The sequence below is a fragment of the Palaemon carinicauda genome, chromosome 37 (genome assembly GCF_036898095.1).
Source record: "Palaemon carinicauda isolate YSFRI2023 chromosome 37, ASM3689809v2, whole genome shotgun sequence".
NCBI lineage: Eukaryota > Metazoa > Arthropoda > Malacostraca > Decapoda > Palaemonidae > Palaemon > Palaemon carinicauda.
The window spans coordinates 36,910,243-36,928,137 of NC_090761.1; the positions used below are offsets into that span (position 1 = coordinate 36,910,243).

General features: G+C 35.1%; 1 protein-coding gene across 4 annotated transcripts in view; it reads right to left on the minus strand.

Moving 5' to 3' along the window:
• Positions 1-736: 736 nt before the first annotated feature.
• The window catches only part of tn (tripartite motif containing protein thin), a 99,732-nt gene continuing 82,573 nt past the window's right edge, over positions 737-17,895 (minus strand). For 3 of the 4 annotated variants that reach the window (XR_011041539.1, XR_011041540.1, XR_011041541.1), the window contains 8 exons: positions 17,650-17,792; positions 17,088-17,249; positions 14,717-14,974; positions 13,626-13,852; positions 7,900-10,743; positions 6,784-7,003; positions 5,585-5,699; positions 737-2,855 (listed from right to left, as the gene is read on the minus strand). Coding sequence is in view for 1 of the 4 variants with exons in the window: in XM_068361017.1 (XP_068217118.1) it covers positions 6,790-7,003; positions 7,900-10,743; positions 13,626-13,852; positions 14,717-14,974; positions 17,088-17,249; positions 17,650-17,792 (3,848 nt within the window). In the remaining 3 variants the exon portion in view is untranslated. The remainder of the gene's footprint in view (positions 2,856-5,584; positions 5,700-6,783; positions 7,004-7,899; positions 10,744-13,625; positions 13,853-14,716; positions 14,975-17,087; positions 17,250-17,649; positions 17,793-17,895) is intronic. The other variant, XM_068361017.1, reaches the window with a different exon arrangement.

A 17,895-nucleotide genomic window follows, 5' to 3' on the forward strand; every position in this document is an offset into this window, starting at 1 on the left:
ACATTTCTTTATAGATACCTTTAAAATGTCAGTCGTTTCCAGCCAAGATGCAATAAAGGCCAATTCATTTACTGACAAAAACAAAAGACCTTTTGATACATGAAGAACGAAGTTGCGTCTACACATAGAGTTCTCTCGGTCTGCTTAAAACTGCCTTCTCAAGCAAATGTAATTTTTTCAGAGGCCTTCACAAGCAAATGTCATTTTTTTCAGAGGCCTTCTCAAGCAAATGTCATTTTTTCAGAGGCCTTCTCAAGCAAATGTCATTTTTTCAGAGACCTTCTCAAGCAAATGTCATTTTTTCAGAAGCCTTCTCAAGCAAATGTCATTTTTTCAGAGGCCTTCTCAAGCAAATGTCATTTTTTCAGATGCCTTCTCAAGCAAATATCTTTTTTTTTCAGAGGCCTTCTCAAGCAAATGTAATTTTTTCAGAGGCCTTCTCAAGCAAATGTCATTTTTTCAGAGGCCTTCTCAAGCAAATGTCATTTTTTCAGAGGCCTTCTCAAGAAAATGTAATTTTTTCAGAGGCCTTCTCAAGCAAATGTCATTTTTTCCAGAGGCATAATTGACTGGCATGGTAAATTACCTCTAGGGAGTTTTCCATCATAGGTTTTTTGAGCTCTTCGTCTGGAAAATTGAAGTTAAATAACTACATTTGTGCCTAATTTATCAATGAGACACCTGAATCCACTTCAAATTACTGCAGAAAGGTTGACATAATAAAGACACAACACAGTTAAGGGTGATCGATTTATTCTCCAACTGATTTATACATCTAATTGACAGGCGTTAATGACACATAGAACTGATTATATATTTTTTAATGTTATTGTTACCTATTGCATCTTGAGTACTCGATCCTTAGGAGATAAAAAAAGACTCGACAAGCCACAAGTTGGGACACGTTTCATTAAAAAAGAAAAAAAAAAAGAAAGAAAATGGAGAACCATAAAGAAAATCTTAAAAATAACTTGATTTACAATGAATGGATCTTTAACGTCTAAATTGCAAGTACGACACAAATGTATCATCAAGTATGAAACATGTTCCTTGGATTGACCAACGATATGTATCCAACATCAATATGCATAGTCTAAGATGCATATTAATTGCAAAGGATGTGTTATAGGAATAAGTATGATTCCGTTTAAAAATTGATTATAAAAACAATGGATTATTAGTTACCATTATATTCAAGAGTAGAAACAGAACAGTGTTAGCATCCATTTTATTAAGTGTCTTCAGTGTAAGTTTTTTAATATCATCTATATTCATTATCATTCGTAATCAGAAGTAAAATATACATCATTCTATACTGAAATGGAGAAGACAGAAACTAGGTGGACGGCACACTTGGACAGGCTTCAACACGTTCACCTGCACCATTGCCCCACTTAGTTCTGTCTTCCAGAAGGAAATGAATGAAAAGGTTCATTTCGTGTTTACTATCAATTGTGATAGTATTATTAATAGTATTATCTGAAAAGTCTAATTCAGGGAGAGGCTTTTATTCCTTCTATTCAGAAATAGAGACCCGAATAATCAAAAAGTTTAATTCAAGTGGAAATAGAGTGACTTTATTTTAAAATTATCAATGTACTTTGAACCATCATCTTGAAACATTAGGAAAGTATCAAAGTCAGTAGAAATAACAAATATTTCCTTCAAAATTAATTGGCTAACCCGCGGCCAGTACTCAGAAGATAGAGAAAAATTAACATTGAAGAAAAAATAGCATACAGACACAAACTCCTTTCGATTCAGCCATTCAGATTTCAAAAGAAAAAAAAAATCTTCCACGTGAGCACATAGTCATGGCTTCCTTGAGGAAGCTTTTGAGACAAAGTGGGAATTCGACAAGATATCATAATTATATATTCATTTAAAAAAGGAGATGCACTTTTTATGTACAATGTACAAACATGTTATATTCAAATTCTAATGTACACGACACCACACCCAGACGTACTCTTGTATTTTTTTGTTATTGTAACCTAGCGATCACAAGTATGTGGCAGATACCCAATTTCTCTTAGACGCAGCGCAGCTGAGAATTCTCTCTTCCTTTCTCTTGCTAAATGAAATTATCCAAAGACCACAGAATACACAAAAGAAATGGATACTCTGCGATACACAAAATTGAAGGGAGGCATTTAACTGGAATGAAATGCGCTTAGAAGAAAAAAATAGGAGGAAAAAAAATGTGGAAGAGAGATTCCAGATTCGCTGTGTCAGACATGGGTTGCCGGCGAGCAACCTGAAAAAAAAAGAAGACTAAAAAAAAAAAAAAAAAAAAAAGACATCAAAGAGAACTGAAGAATTCATGACTGACTAGAACGCCATCTTGCAACCTTTCCACTCCAGGATTTGAGCAGATTGACACGGAAAATCCGGCCAAATCCAATTCTTGCTTGATTCTTCGTCTTATCCCTTCAGCCTTTAGCAATATTTATTTACAAACTACAAGAAAAAGAAGATAATAAAGACGATAGATAAAACCCTAGTAAACTGGATGGACCTAGAATAATACTACATTTTTTGACTAGTCCCAGAGAAAAACGGGATGACTGAAAGATCCATCATAGGATGGAAAATAGAGCAAATATATTAACTATTAAAAAAAAGAGAGAATTGATTCAAGGATGGAAATGAATGTTTAATATGGCATCTTCTGATAGTTTCTGAGGAGAAGACCCTTTCCTTTAATTTTATACATCATATGGAGTGCAAAGAAGTGAAATGGATCAGAATTTTCTTTGTTCTGCGGAAAACGTCCTTGTTTTTCCTTTTGTTTATCCTTTAGTTTTTGTTTGTTCGAATTTACTCCTTGTGCCTGCCATTGAAAATCACGTGACCTGGAAGAAGAAAAACCTGATGAATATTCATGATCAAAGTTTCCATCTATGTGCAATCTGTTCAAATGGAAAATTACCATAAACTTGAATAATGAAAAAGTAGGCTACATTCGTGTTCTTATCTGGAAAAATAATATAAAACCATATTTTCCACATTGTTGTTATTATTATTATTATTATTATTATTATTATTATTATTATTATTATTATTATTATTATTATTATTATTCATAATAATAACTAAGCATTATAGTTGGCGTAATCTATTATTCAAACCATTGATTTCTTAAAGTAACCTAAGCTATATCATTAAACACTTGAAATTAATTTATAGAATAATGAAATTTTAGATATAAGAGTCTGAAGACTTCACAAAAGACCAGTTTTCGTTTGGGAATTTATATATATATATATATATATATATATATATATATATATATATATATATATATATATATATATATATATATATATATATATATATATGCATAAATATACACACATATATATATATACATACATATATATGCATAAATATACATACATATATATATATATATATATATATATATATATATATATATATATATATATATATATATATATATATATATATATACATACATACATACATACATATATATGCATAAATACACACACATATATATATAATTATATATATACATATGTGTATGTATATAATATATACATATACATACATTATATATATATATATATATATATATATATATATATATATATATATATATATATATATATATATATTACATATAAATTAAATGGCAGATAAAAATATAAAAGAATCGAAATAAGAGGCACCATCTAAAGTTGAATAAAAAAATCCCCTAGGCCTAAATTGATCTCTTCCACTATCATTCAATACACAATCACTTTCTTTATCACTGGGTCAAACAAAGACTAAATGAGTTAGAAAATAGACGTAGCGTTATCGGCCATAATAGTCAATCGGTCGGTATGCATTGGGAGACGGATTGAGTTGGTAAGGAAGGGGGGAGGGGAAGAGATGTTATTTGGCGGCGGACCGTCGGCGTTCTTCTTCTTTCATTGGTGGCAGCAAGATGCCTGGCCATATTTAGACAACGCTCTTCTTACACATGCAAGACTTGGCACTCTTCCTTCCTTCCTCTCTCTCTCTCTCTCTCTCTCTCTCTCTCTCTCTCTCTCTCTCTCTCTCTCTCTCTCTCTCTCTCTCTATGTGTGTGTGTGCTTTATTGCATTTTTCCTTCAACTCTGATCTTTATTATGATGATATGATGTCACTCTCAAAAATCTTTCAGAATGCAAACTTCAGCTTCTCTCTTTATGTTCTATTTCTGCAACATTCCTTTGTCAAATATTACTCTCTCTCTCTCTCTCTCTCTCTCTCTCTCTCTCTCTCTCTCTCTCTCTCTCTCTCTCTCTCTCTCTCTCTAATCTACGCTGCTCTCATTTGTTTAGATTTTCCCTAAGTGTTGGTTTCATTCGTATTGATTTTCATCTATTATGCTTTCACTAGATCGTCATTTCTAGCCACTACTCTCTAATACATAATTTTTCATAATACTGTAGATTCATAAGATTTATCTTACATATCTGGCATGTTCCTTTCAATATCTCCCTAACAAGAGCAACCTCCGAGTGCATTTTTTTTCGGTACATCTGACATCATATTATAAAGAAACTCCTATTCTTAAATTAAATCTTCCATGTATACTCTCTATTTATTCTTTATCACATTTCCCCTGATTGTGTCTCTTTAGTATTGATAATTTTTACGTGATTTTGAAAGAAATTACTTATTTGCTATGTCATATCACACCTTACACATATAGTTTAATTCCGTCAGTAAGAAATTCATTAACAGAATATCTTTTGTAATGCCGCGGTAAAGTTGGAAAACAATTGAATTACTGGAAAATAATCAAAAGCAAAGCTGTTCCATTTCAAAGCAGATTAGCATTCAGTAGTTAAGGTAGAAGCAACAGCGGCATATGTATAGCTTTAAAAATCATTAAACAAGGGAAGTATTTTTTTCAGGCAGTTCATCATCCCAAGAAAGAGCAAAGACTGCATATAATTCATACCTTCGGATGGACAGGGGCGTCAGAGGGGATTCAGTTCAAGTAGTCATTCATTCATTCAACAAAAATGGGGCACGGGAGACTTAGAAAAAAGCAACAAATTGGAAAATAATTGCAATGACAGAGTTAAGACTGTTGTCGAAGACTGAAATGGTTATTGTAATTATTTCTTTTGTACTGACATTTTTTTTATATTAATTTTTTTTCCTTAGCCACCAAAGTTTTGTTCTTAACGAAACAAAGGACTCCCCCCGTAATTTATTGAAGATAAAGACTTATTCAATATAGAGACTAGAATAAGACTTTGAGAGCCTTAGAAAAATCTACATTTATATCCTGAGACAGCATATTTTTTCTGTGCTTTTTCTGGAAGCAAGAGTGATAATGAAGGTAACTAATAATATCTTCATGATACATTTAGCAGTCTTTGACAGTCTTTATCTCTCTGCCACTGATTCTGGGATTCCAGGACCTGTCAAGACAGATTACCTTTGAAAAGGAAAAGTGACATAAGCGACTGGTTTATGTGTGATCAACGTTAAAAAGTTAGGTACACTCCTTTATCAAACCAAAAGAATGATTAGGGTGGTTTCTAGTGTTTCCATTCTAATCTAGCCTTAGGCCTACCTGAGCCTATGTCACAACTCAGAGATGATAACAGTTGGGTCTCATGGAAGCACAAGTAAGACACAGAAGTGGTGGTAACGTGTCTCGATGACCCCTTGCTGGAGCCTTATGGTGACTATGATTTAAAGTACAGGACATTAGACAAAATATGTTCTATTTCTTTTAAATTTTTACTGTTTGATTGTGTTTCGCAATTATGTCCATATATTACCATGTAGACGTTTCATATGCAGATTTATTTGAGAGGATTTCAAGTTAATAGAAATATATACGATCAGTTAAGTTAGCATTCAAAGAATCCTGTTCAAAACCATTGATTTTTAGGAGATTAAGTAGAACAGTAGAACATACAAAGATCAACAGAGTCAAAATGGAAATCTAGGCAGAACTTACAGAGGTTAATAGTTACAAAACGTGAAGAAAACATTAAGTAGAGAGTTACAGGAAGTATTCCAAAAAGTGAAATTAAGCATAAAGACTAAGTGTAAAGAAACAGTCGACGTATATCAGGAACAGACAAAAAAAACGACTTAAAATGTTGAACAAGACTAGAGTTTACAAGGAATCCCGATTGAGACCAATCAAGTCACGTTAAACTTGCTATTTCGGGCCATTCTCAAAATCTAAATAAGTAATCTATAACATTTCTAATCTGTTTATAATTAACGCTTAAATGTTAACCTTTACAAATATCATTCCTAAAATTTACTTACACAGTATATTACTTTGGAAGATTTTAATGGTCAATTCCTATGTATATCCAAAATTGCATTAATTAGGCAGCTATATAGTAAAGGAAATAGCTCTAGGAACAGATCAAACCAGTAGCTTGGAACGCTCTCTCTCTCTCTCTCTCTCTCTCTCTCTCTCTCTCTCTCTCTCTCTCTCTCTCTCTCTCTCTCTCTCTCAAGAGCTAATGGAGTCTCCGCGGATGGACTAAAAATTCTTTGAGACATCCAAAATCCTTGTAACTCTCTCTCTCTCTCTCTCTCTCTCTCTCTCTCTCTCTCTCTCTCTCTCTCTCTCTCTCTCTCTCTCTCTCTCTCTCTCATCCTTTCAATTTTATATCTAAGAAACTATCTATGTTAAAGTCCATTCAATTATAGCTTAAACAATAACAACCTTCACACGAAATTCCCGCTTCCTTCTGGAGAGAAGGTAAATAAACACTGTCCCTCCAGATCCAAACGAATTCTTACCAGTTTTCAGAAGACTTGGATGCGGTGGTTCTCTCGGTCGCACACAAGGATGTTGCCGTTGGACATAACGGCGACGCCCTCAAGGCCCTTGAACTCCCCGTCGCCGGATCCCCAGCATCCGAAGGCCCTCAGGAAAGTGCCATCGGGGTGGAAGATCTGAATTCGGTTATTGCCGCTGTCTGCTACGAAGATGTAATTCTGGTCGTCGACAGCGACACCCCTTTGGAAAGAAAAATCAATTTTTATTTTAGATTCCATATGAGAAAGAAAACAGGAGACAAGTGTGTGTTGTGTGCATGTATATGAGAGAGAGAGAGAGAGAGAGAGAGAGAGAGAGAGAGAGAGAGAGAGAGAGAGAGAGAGAGAGAGAGAGAGAGAGAGGGGTGGGGGGGTGGGGGTGGGGGTGGGGGCTTCTTAGGTAAATAATAATTGAAAATTTCTAAATGAAATTTTTTCGCGTAATGATTGGTCAGCAACCTGACATTCAGATAGAGAGTTAGCGACTATTTGAGTTAACCCGTTTTCCAAGAAGCAGCTGTTTCGCTAATGGTCGTGTTCAAGAGAGTCTATCATTATAAATGTTACTTAAGTAATGTGGTCTAAATTTATATTGTATGCTTATATATTTCAACTTTGCAATTCGATTTGATAATCTGATAATTAGATCAATTTTACATACATGTTATAGCTATAATTCATTTTGATATGTGCGGTTTCCCAAATAGTTTAACCTAATGATGAAATCATCCTTAACCTAATAAAATCGGTTATTTCGGTTCTCAAACAATAATCTAAGTATAAGGAAAGAATCCTTTGTTTTTAAGTTGAATAATATTTGATATTGGATACTGAATATAAAACTTGATAAAGGCGTGTAAAATGCTATTTATCAAAAACTATCTGTGATTTAGTATTTATTCAACTTTTGAAAATTTCACTTGATTAATATATAATTCTCTGATTTCCTATAAAATACAATATACAGTTGTTTGTATGTGTATGAATCTGCATATAGTTGCATAAGTACGTATACCAGAATGAATGTATCCCTCATTTATATGTGTACACTACATTATCATATATACAAATATTTCATCATACCAATTATTTTCTCACCTTGGGAATTTGAACTGTCCTTCTCCGCTTCCTTCTGATCCAAATGTTGTGTTAACTTTTCCATTAATGTCGAATATTTGCACTCGGTGATTGTTGGAATCAGAGACGATTACTCTATTAGTTGAAGACACTGCAATGTAGTGTGGATGTTCCAGTTGCCCTGGTTTGTTTCCCATCGATCCAAACTTGCCTACAAAGGACCCATCAGATTGGAAGACCTGTACTCGATGATTCTCCTTGTCGCAGACGTAGATGAACCCGAGAGCATCAGTCGTTACGCCCCATGGATATGAGAATCGTCCATCTCCACTTCCTTGACTTCCAAAGGAGCGAAGAAACATTCCTGATGGATCGAAGACTTGGATTCTATGGTTGTAACGGTCGGCAATAATATACTGACCAATTCTGTTAACTGCCACACCTGCCAAACAGTCAAATTCACCCTCTGCACTACCATATGATCCGAATTCTTTAAGAAAATTACCCTGTTGGTCAAATACCTGTACACGATGATTGCTTGAATCAGCAACCACAATACTGTTGTCAGGTCCAACAGCTATGCCTCTTGGCCATGTAAAGTTTCCTGCTTCACTACCCCTACTCCCGATCTTAATTAAGAGGCGTTGCTTTTGCAAGTACTGGCTCCTATGTAAATTTCCGAAGGGAGTAGGAACCACTGCTGTACCTGCTGCTGGGGAAGTAGGGGTAGCGTGCACGTTTTTTGAATCATCTTCAGAAGATTCTCCTTCTTTTGCCAAGCCAAGAAGGTGTGAAGAACGGGATCTTGATATAGCTCGTCCTCCAACAGAACTGGTGGAACCCGTGCGTGAACTACCCAGTGAGCTACCAGCAGTACTGTTGGTGCTACCCAATGTACTGCTTAATCCAGTGGTAGAAGTTCTACCTGTTGGCGTAGAAGCACCACTGTCTCTATTGCCATACTTGTTCTTCAAGTAGCGTGCCCAATTTGAAAGTTGTGTTGATGATGATCCTTCTGAATCTCCTCCAGTTGCGCCTGAAGAAGTACTTCGAGGTGTTGGTGTTGTGTCTGTCTCAGTACGACTATAACGAGAGCGGTAGTTAGCAGGTGAATTAGTATCTGCTGAAGCTCCTTCATCATCTTCTAGTCCAGCTGAACTTTTGCTTCTAGCTAAACGCTGTCGTCTTTCTTTTAGTTCTTCAAAACGTGCACGACTAGTTCCATGGGCTGGTGTAGTGCTAGATTCATCATCGTCTGGGCCTAAAATTGCAGAACTTTTAGAACGGTTTAAGAATCGACTTTGGAAAGTTGGCTTGGGTTCCTCCTCAGGCACACTTGCCCGAGATCGGCTCAGGTACTTACTAGCATAAGGATATTTTGACTCAAATTCGTCCTCCTTTTCTTTTGCTGAAGGCTTTGCAGGTTCCAGGTACGATGGACGTCGGTGACTACCAACTCCTGAGTCTGAGCTGCTGGTACTTGAAGCAGAGGCACCATACCTACTGCTACTGCTGCTGACACTTCCATTGCTGTTATCATTGTTGCTTCCATACCTGCTGCTACTGTATCCAGAGTCCCCACCACTTGACGAGGGAGGGTATGAACTTCTATCATTCCAGGTACTTCTAGAACTACTACTACTACTGGCTACATCGCGAGCCTGGGCACTCCGGCCCAGCAAGGGCCCAATGTCTGTTCGAGAGTATTCTGATGTTGGTTCCTTCTCCTCTTCCTCCTCCTCATCAGATGACTCTTCACTCTCTTCAGACTCGGAATCATCACTGCTTTCATCATCATCATCATCTTCATTCCCTGATTCCTTCGAGGCCTCTACTGAAGGAGTACCGGCTCGGCCTAAAAAACGTGAATGGAAACGAGATCCACTAGTTGGACCCGTTGTTCTAGATGAAACATCAACCTTGGAAGTGGAAGGCTTTGAATCTGTTCTTAAGAAACGGCTCTTAAGTTCTTCAGTTGAAAAAGCAGCACCAGATTTTTTTGGGGATGATGAACCATCTCCTGAGTTGCTGTCAGTACTGTTAGAACGGGATAAACGACGTTCTACAGCAGCTGTGTCTATTGGACGTGGACTTCTGGTGCCACTTGTGCTCTTATCCTTATCACCTATGGAAGAATTAGAAGAGGAACGACTAAAGGGGTATGATCGCTGTGTTACACTAGTTACTCCTGTATCAAAACTGGTTTTACGAGATGGGGGTCGATTTGTAGTGCCATTAGAACTACTGGCTGTGCTATCTGCTCTAGATGCACTATAATCTCGTTTGCGGTTTGAATCTTCATCTCTGGTTACAGACGATGAAGGTGAATGGTTAACAGATGACCTAGGGGAAGTAGATGTTCTGTCAATACGGCTTTGCCTCTCATCCTCTCTTATAGAGGAAACTCTCTCCCCAGCAGGTTTAGTAGTTGTAGGTGTGGTAGGTGTGGAGGTGCTCACTGAAGGAGTAGTGGCAGTTGCACCTGAAGTTGATGTTTCAGCTGCTTTGTTTTGTTTCTTTATCTTATCTATCTCATCTTCATTGCTAGTTTGTCTTGCTGGTTTACTTTGCACTGGAGTTTGTGGTGGTTTGCTGGCTGTCTGAGGTGTCTTGGGTGGCTCGTCTTTCTTCTTGTTCTTGTTCTGGTCTCGTTCTTGGAATCTCTTCATGACCCGAGGAGAGTCGCAGAGGCGAATGATCCCTGAGAGTGGACCACGGGAGACATCTTCTGAGTCAATCACTCGTTGTCGTTTAGATCCGTCCTCTTCGGAGAAGCGAACCGCACGCTCCTCGTCTTCTTCTTTTCGCATGAAACGCGACCGGAACCGCCGCCTCCCAGAGTCAGCCGCGGAATCTTCGTCGTGCCTGTGAGGACCAAAGGTGAGCGGGGCAGAGGAGGAAGGCCAGAACTAGAGGAAGGAAAGGTGAAAAAACACTCAAGGTTGTCACATGAATAAGGGAACTCAATGCAAACAGCGAGATACATGTAAATGTGAGATGTCAGCCATGGTTACTCTATGATAATATACAGTAGTTAAGCTGTTATAATTATTACTATGATAAGCATTAATTAGCTCGTAGTTAAGAAAACTAAAAAGAAAACAGATATGATTTGCAACAAAAATTAAGATGTTATGCAATAAATTATTAGTACATAGCTTTATTTTAGTTCTTTCCTCTCTCTATATTTACATTTAACTTATACAGATATTCTAGAAATGGCATGGAAAGTTTTGCTCTAATCTGACTTTCATAGAAAATGCATTTGTAATTTTTCCAGAGTCCAAATATGGCGTGACAGTTTTCATCATGCTAACGTGATAAACAAAAAATGACTAGAACACATATGGAGTGATGAAGCAATTGGCATAAAGTTAACTATATGAAAAACAGTGAATTTTAAATAAAATCAACTCCTTATAAGTATTTAGAATTAAACGAAAATTACTGATTAGAATAATTAATCAATCATAAGGTTAGAATATGCTTCATCTGCTCACTAGTAACTGACAATTTGAAAGGGAAATCATTCTATATGCATGCATATATGTGCACACATACATATATCTAGATTAGGACATACACATATTTACATGAACATCTTTATGTATATATGATCACATATACTCGTAAATATCATTATGTATATATGAGTGTGCTACAAGAAAACAGAAACACACACATGCATACATAATTTCATATATATATATATATATATATATATATATATATATATATATATATATATATATATATATATATATATATATATATATATATATATATATATGAATATATACATATATATATACATATATGATTACTTTCATCGTAATAGATATTTAGATATTTACATATGCAAATATACACATGAAACTATATTCATTTGAAAACCACGAGTACGCATGCAGAGGTATGAATGATGAGATGTACTTCAAAGCGTTTAATGGATTGAAAAAGATTTAAATGTCGAAAGGTTAAAAAACATTTCTAAGAGATATCGTATTGGCATCCAACTACTGATTAAAATAATACCTTTAAAGTTAAAGCCGAAGGCTTAAGTTTATCAAAACGATAATTGTCTTATAGGCATTGAACTTTACCATTAATTAAAGTGATATCTTTAAATGTAAAGCCTAAGGCTTAAGTTTACCATGATGATAAACATCTTATTCGTTTTCAGCTTTACCATAGATTGGTTCAATGTTCATGCATATGACTTACGATGCTATGGAGTATAAATTACATCTTATAGTAACATAACGTAAATACCATTATTAGTTATAAGATAGTTATAAATCTAATGTTTAATTGTATGATACTATACTGGACTTGAATTATTATAAAGCTCTGTGGTACAACTCAACCTTACTGTGCTATTAACTGTTAAATTAGGAAAGGTTAACTTTGAAAGCTCATGCTAAAGTCACCATCTTGTCTCTTGAGTTGGGACTCATAGGCTTTGTCCTTAACTTTTACTGAACAAAGACTACATAGTCTAGTTATTGACTGACGGGGGAATGGAAGCTACATAGGCTGCAAAACACACATGAACAATATTGTTTCTGAAATTGTCTTTGTTTCTATTCATCTCTAAGAAATATAGACTGGAATCTTTACACAAAAAAAATTTAACTCTGATAACTCATTACCAAAAAATATGGCTCTAAAACAGTCTAAAATTCTGTAGTTTCCAAAAAAAAAGAAGTTACTCTCATTTTAAAAAAAGCAAGATCAAGAATCAGCAAAATGATCGTATAGTCCGTCTCACATTCTCACAGAGGGACCGCCTGGCAACATCAATGTCGGTAATTTTTCAAGAAATAGTTCTAGTAGGTAAATAACTAGTGATTATAGTATGATTCAAAAATAATAATACTTTACATTGATAAATATGTGGATCTCTTATGTTATTAAATTATAATATTATATTTCACATTGATAAATATGTGGATCTCTTATGTTATTAAATTATAATATTATATTTCACATTGATAAATATGTGGATCTCTTATGTTATTAAATTATAATATTATATTTCACATTGATAAATATGTGGATCTCTTATGTTATTAAATTATGATATTATATTTCACATTGATAAATACGTGGATCTCTTATGTCATTAAATTATAATATATATTTCACATTGATAAATCTGTGTAGCTTTTAACGTCAGTAGTCATGAGTTATATTTCTGTAAATAAATGATTGTGATTTTTCTTGTTGATGATCGATAAGAAACATATTATATAAGATTTTATGGCATACGCTGAGGACGTTTTCATAAAATAAATAAATTTCATTTGTGTAGGCTATTAAACTATCAGATTTAATAATATTTTGAGTCTCGCAAAACTTCAGAGTCGTTTGTCGTGTGATTTTTTTTTTTTTTTTTAGGAATTGGCACTATCATAAAAATCTTAGAATCGTTAAAATGAACTTTGATAATTAAAACAATTACTAGGGGATCATCTTTTTAGTTACATTTTCTTATCATTCCTCAATAAGTGTATTGAAAACTGATGTAGAACTATCTAAGTAAAGTTTAACAAAATATCTTAATTTCCTTTAGTGATTTGAAATCCTTTAATTATGAATACCAAATACAGACATTGCTGATGCAGTGGCGGTTCCGATAAGCTTTGACAAGTTAGGTTAGTGTGGGTCGGGGAATTGTATTTGCATATTTAGTGAGAAAAAAAGAGATAATAGTGAGTGTTTTGAGATAGTGAGACCGACTATACCTTTCGGTGTTCCTCTCCCCAAAGCGTCTGCGCGTGACTGGCGATGTCCTGCCTGGATTGTAATTATAGGAGTCCTCCTGGTCTCGGAATTGCGATGCCAGTCTGTGGTCGCTCTTGCTCTTCATGAGACCGGATCCCAAGGTCTGGCCGGTTCCGTAGCCTCCTTCATTCGGATTGTTGGGTTTGTGGAAGGTGAGTTCGCCCAGCGAACTCAGGTTAGATGCCAGCTAGGTGCCAAAGGGAAATCATAATGTTACGCATGTGATGCGGTTTTGGTGCTGTCTTTAGGCTTTAAGCTTCTGTTTTATAAATATGATGAAGAAAATCTATATTCTCGTTAGAGAAAGAGTAAAAGAAGCTATACATGTGATACGTATGTAATGTGGATTGAGCGAGGCTTTCAGGGTTTAAGCGTGTGTTTTGTACATGAGATAAAGTAAGTTTAGATTCTTGACAAAGAAAGATAAAAAGAAACTATGAATGTGATTAAATTTATATTCTTGGTAAAGAAAGATTAAAATAAACTATAATGTAATAAATTAAATTTAGATTCTTGGCAAAGGAAGATAAAAAGAAACTATGCATGTGATAAAGTAATTTGAGATTCTTGTTAAAGAAAGATAAGTTGAAACTATAAAAGTGATATAGTTTAGATTCTTAGCATAGAAAGAGTAAAATAATCTATAATGTGATAAATTAAGTTTAGATTCTTGGTAAAGAAAGAGAGTGAAAGAAACTAGAAGCAACCATCGAAGTAGCGCAAATCAAAGCTCGTAAGGATTGCTCGTTTTACAGATGATTCCTCCAAATATACTACCTTTTCCTTTTACTTTCCTGTATCAAAATAAATGCTTTCTCACTAAATCGATGTACTTATTCATACAGCTACTATTAATAGCTCCACATCTGTAAGAACAAATATTCCGCCAAATAAACATACACATAATCTTATACGTGAACATTTGAAATAATTAATTCCACGAATACAAACAGCGTTATTTGTGAAATTCGGCTCTCTCTCTCTCTCTCTCTCTCTCTCTCTCTCTCTCTCTCTCTCTCTCTCTCTCTCTCTCTCTCTCTCTCTCTCTAACCTTATTAATATCATCTGGTGGGTTAAAGCGAGCTCTCCTACTGTAGTCTCCGCCTTCGTAATCGAAATTACGAATGAACTCAATGGTCTTGAGGAATATGTCTTTGGTGTCCATCAGCTCGCAGTCATCCCACGGAGTGTCATCGTCCATGTGCTTCTCTGCGAGATCAATGTTGGCTTCGATGTTGGAGACTTCTTGGTCCAGACTTTCCTTCAAGAGAGTGAGGTTGCGGAGTTCGTTGTTGTAGTAGTTTTCGACCTGGAAGAGGATTGTACAGTAAATTTCCGATCAGCAGTGGGAGATGGGACTTAAGTGTAGTCTTTTGGACTGCAAGAGGATGGTAGTTTTAGTGGTATTCGTGGGTATGTAGAAGATATCATCCTTCAAATAGATGACTGGTTTGGTAGATTTCTTGAAAATTAAGGTAAACCTACAACGGTTGGACTGTTGAGTAACAGACTGGCTTGCAACAGGCCGGCAGTTTCAATGATATTTTCATATATGAATTTGGGAATGTAGATGTCATCCTGTAAATAGATAATCAATTTTGTAGATTTCCTAAAAACAAAATTAGGCCTGTGATAGCTGTCAACCGTAAAACGACCGATAGTTTTTAGATTCCTCATGAAATGACAGATGGAATTGTGATATGGCTTTCGACGTGCGAATGATGCCTATTTCATTGGGTTCCCTTTGCCGTTGAAATGGAATTGCAAACATTATCGACGTAAAACGAATAACGGTTAACGGTCCTGTAGCAAAAGAAGATTGAAAAAAAAAAATGAATGTGACACAGGAGACTTATTTACGGTTGATAGAGAAGGCAATGCAATAAAGTTGTACTTGAAATGAAGTAAGTCGGTATGGTAGTGAAGTAAAGGAAACTGGAATCTCAGTAGGCTAAATGCAAAAGGAAATGTAATAAAGGTCACAAAAAATTGCAACAAGTGTTGAAACAACAAAATAAAGAAAGTGTGAATTACAATAAACCTAAAAAAGTTCTGTATCAAGACAGAAGTAATAGAATAGATATGTAAAGTATTACATAATATTACAATTAATCATAATAAATGTAGAAATTGCTGTATCAAGAAAGAAAGAATTGCCATTTTACTACTGCATGACAGAAAAACGTTGCTAGAGTAAAAAGAAAATAGCCAATATCAAGGAAGAATGAATCACACTTACTGTAAAATAAACAGAAAGAAAGAGTCTGATGTGTACGAAAAAAAAAGAGTAACAACAATTGTCATAAAAATGTAAGAATGCAGTTCAGCATTTCAATGCACTTTCTTTCAAATTCTTTTGGGCAAAGTACGCGCATATGATTTCGCTTGCGCGCACTAGAAAGCACCAGAAAATCAATGGAAAAAAATGGTCGAAACATTCTTTAAACCAAGTGCATCTAACATTTATAATCTTATAAATTGACTTGATTTTAGATAAATTGAAATGTCATTTTTGAAATTGCCTTGATAATGGATAAATTGAAATGCCAATTTCTAAATTTCCTTGATTTTAAATATCATAGATTGAAATGCCATTTTTTAATTGCCTTAATTTCAAATCTCGTAAATTGAATTGCCATTTTTAAATTGCGTTGGTTTTAAATCTCGTAAATTGTAATGCCTTTTTTTTTAATTCCCTTGATTTTAAATTACATAAATAGAAATGCCATTTCTATTCCTTTTACATTTAAAACTCATAGTAATACAACATAACTAGGAGATAAGGCTTAAGATTTCGCTCCCACTCAAAAGGCCTTCTAAGGTCCAATGAAAGTATCATGATATAATGTGAAGGAAGATTTCCCACAAGCATACAAATGGTGCCAACTAGGTCAGTATGCCACTTGAAAGTCAAGGAGTTGATGGTGCAGTCTGAAACATAAATAGCGAGTGGATGATAGTATATTAAGAGTTTTCCTTTATCTTTATTTGTTTATTTAACCTTTATATTCATCCATTTTTATCCTTCATATATTTTATTTGTTTATTTGATTTCTTTTCATTTTTAGCAGGTTGGTTTGCTGTGAGTGATCAGATTAAATTCTCCTACCATCACCAATCCGCAATTGGCCATCGTGGCTGTGAAAATTTATGTCAATAAATTCCTTGAAATTTGATTATTACTTTAAGAAAACAAATTGATTATTTCCATGATTAGATTTATTTTTTCCCTTCCCCCTTCACTCTTTCAATTCCAATAAATATGCGCCAAAAAATAATCCTGGAGACTCAGTTTAAAGTGACAGCAGCAGCAGATGTTTACCTAATCAACCGGTCACTCAAAAACAATTAGGAAAACCTTCAAAGTCAACAAATAGAAATATAAATAAACAAAACGCACCAGAACCCAATCCGCGTCTCACCTCTGACTTGAGAAAATCGCACCGATCCCTGACTGACTTCTGAAGTCGTTTGCAAATGTTTTCGATTTCTTCGGAGACGCTTCCTGTGTTCTGTTTGAGGGAGAGGATGTTTCGCTCCACTGCAGTTAATTGGTCGTTCAGTCGATGCGCGGCGCGTTTGACCTGCAAAAGAGGTCAGGTAATATTAACGTAGGTGAGGGGGGGGGGGATCTTATGAATAGTGCCTTTTAAATGTTCCAAATTATCTTTACTAGGAAGAAAATGTATAAATTCAGAAGAATGAAATTCTATACCATTAAAACATTTTCCTTGCATGGAAGAAAATAACTTTGTACATTTATCAATATTTCAATCTATCTATTTATCTATCTAACTATCTATCTATCTATCAATCTATAATGATAAAAAAAATTCCTTGCATGGAATAGAATAACCTGTATACATCTCCATCTATCTATCTATCTATCTATCTATCTATCTATCTATCTATCTATCTATCTATCGAGAGAGAGAGAGAGAGAGAGAGAGAGAGAGAGAGAGAGAGAGAGAGAGAGCTCCTCACCTGATTATTGATGCGGCCAATTTCCCTTTTCAGTATATCGGTGTGAGCGGCTTTGCAATCTGTGCATATCTTTTTCCCGCAGTGCGCACACACGCCCAGGTAGTTTTTCTCATTACATACTGCGCACCTTTCCATGTACTGGCCTGTAGGGGGATTTAAAAAAGGCGTAAGGGCCTATTGGTTAATCAATGCTTTTTATAACGAAAAAAATCATTTTATGAAATACTACTGCGTGAACCGATTTTT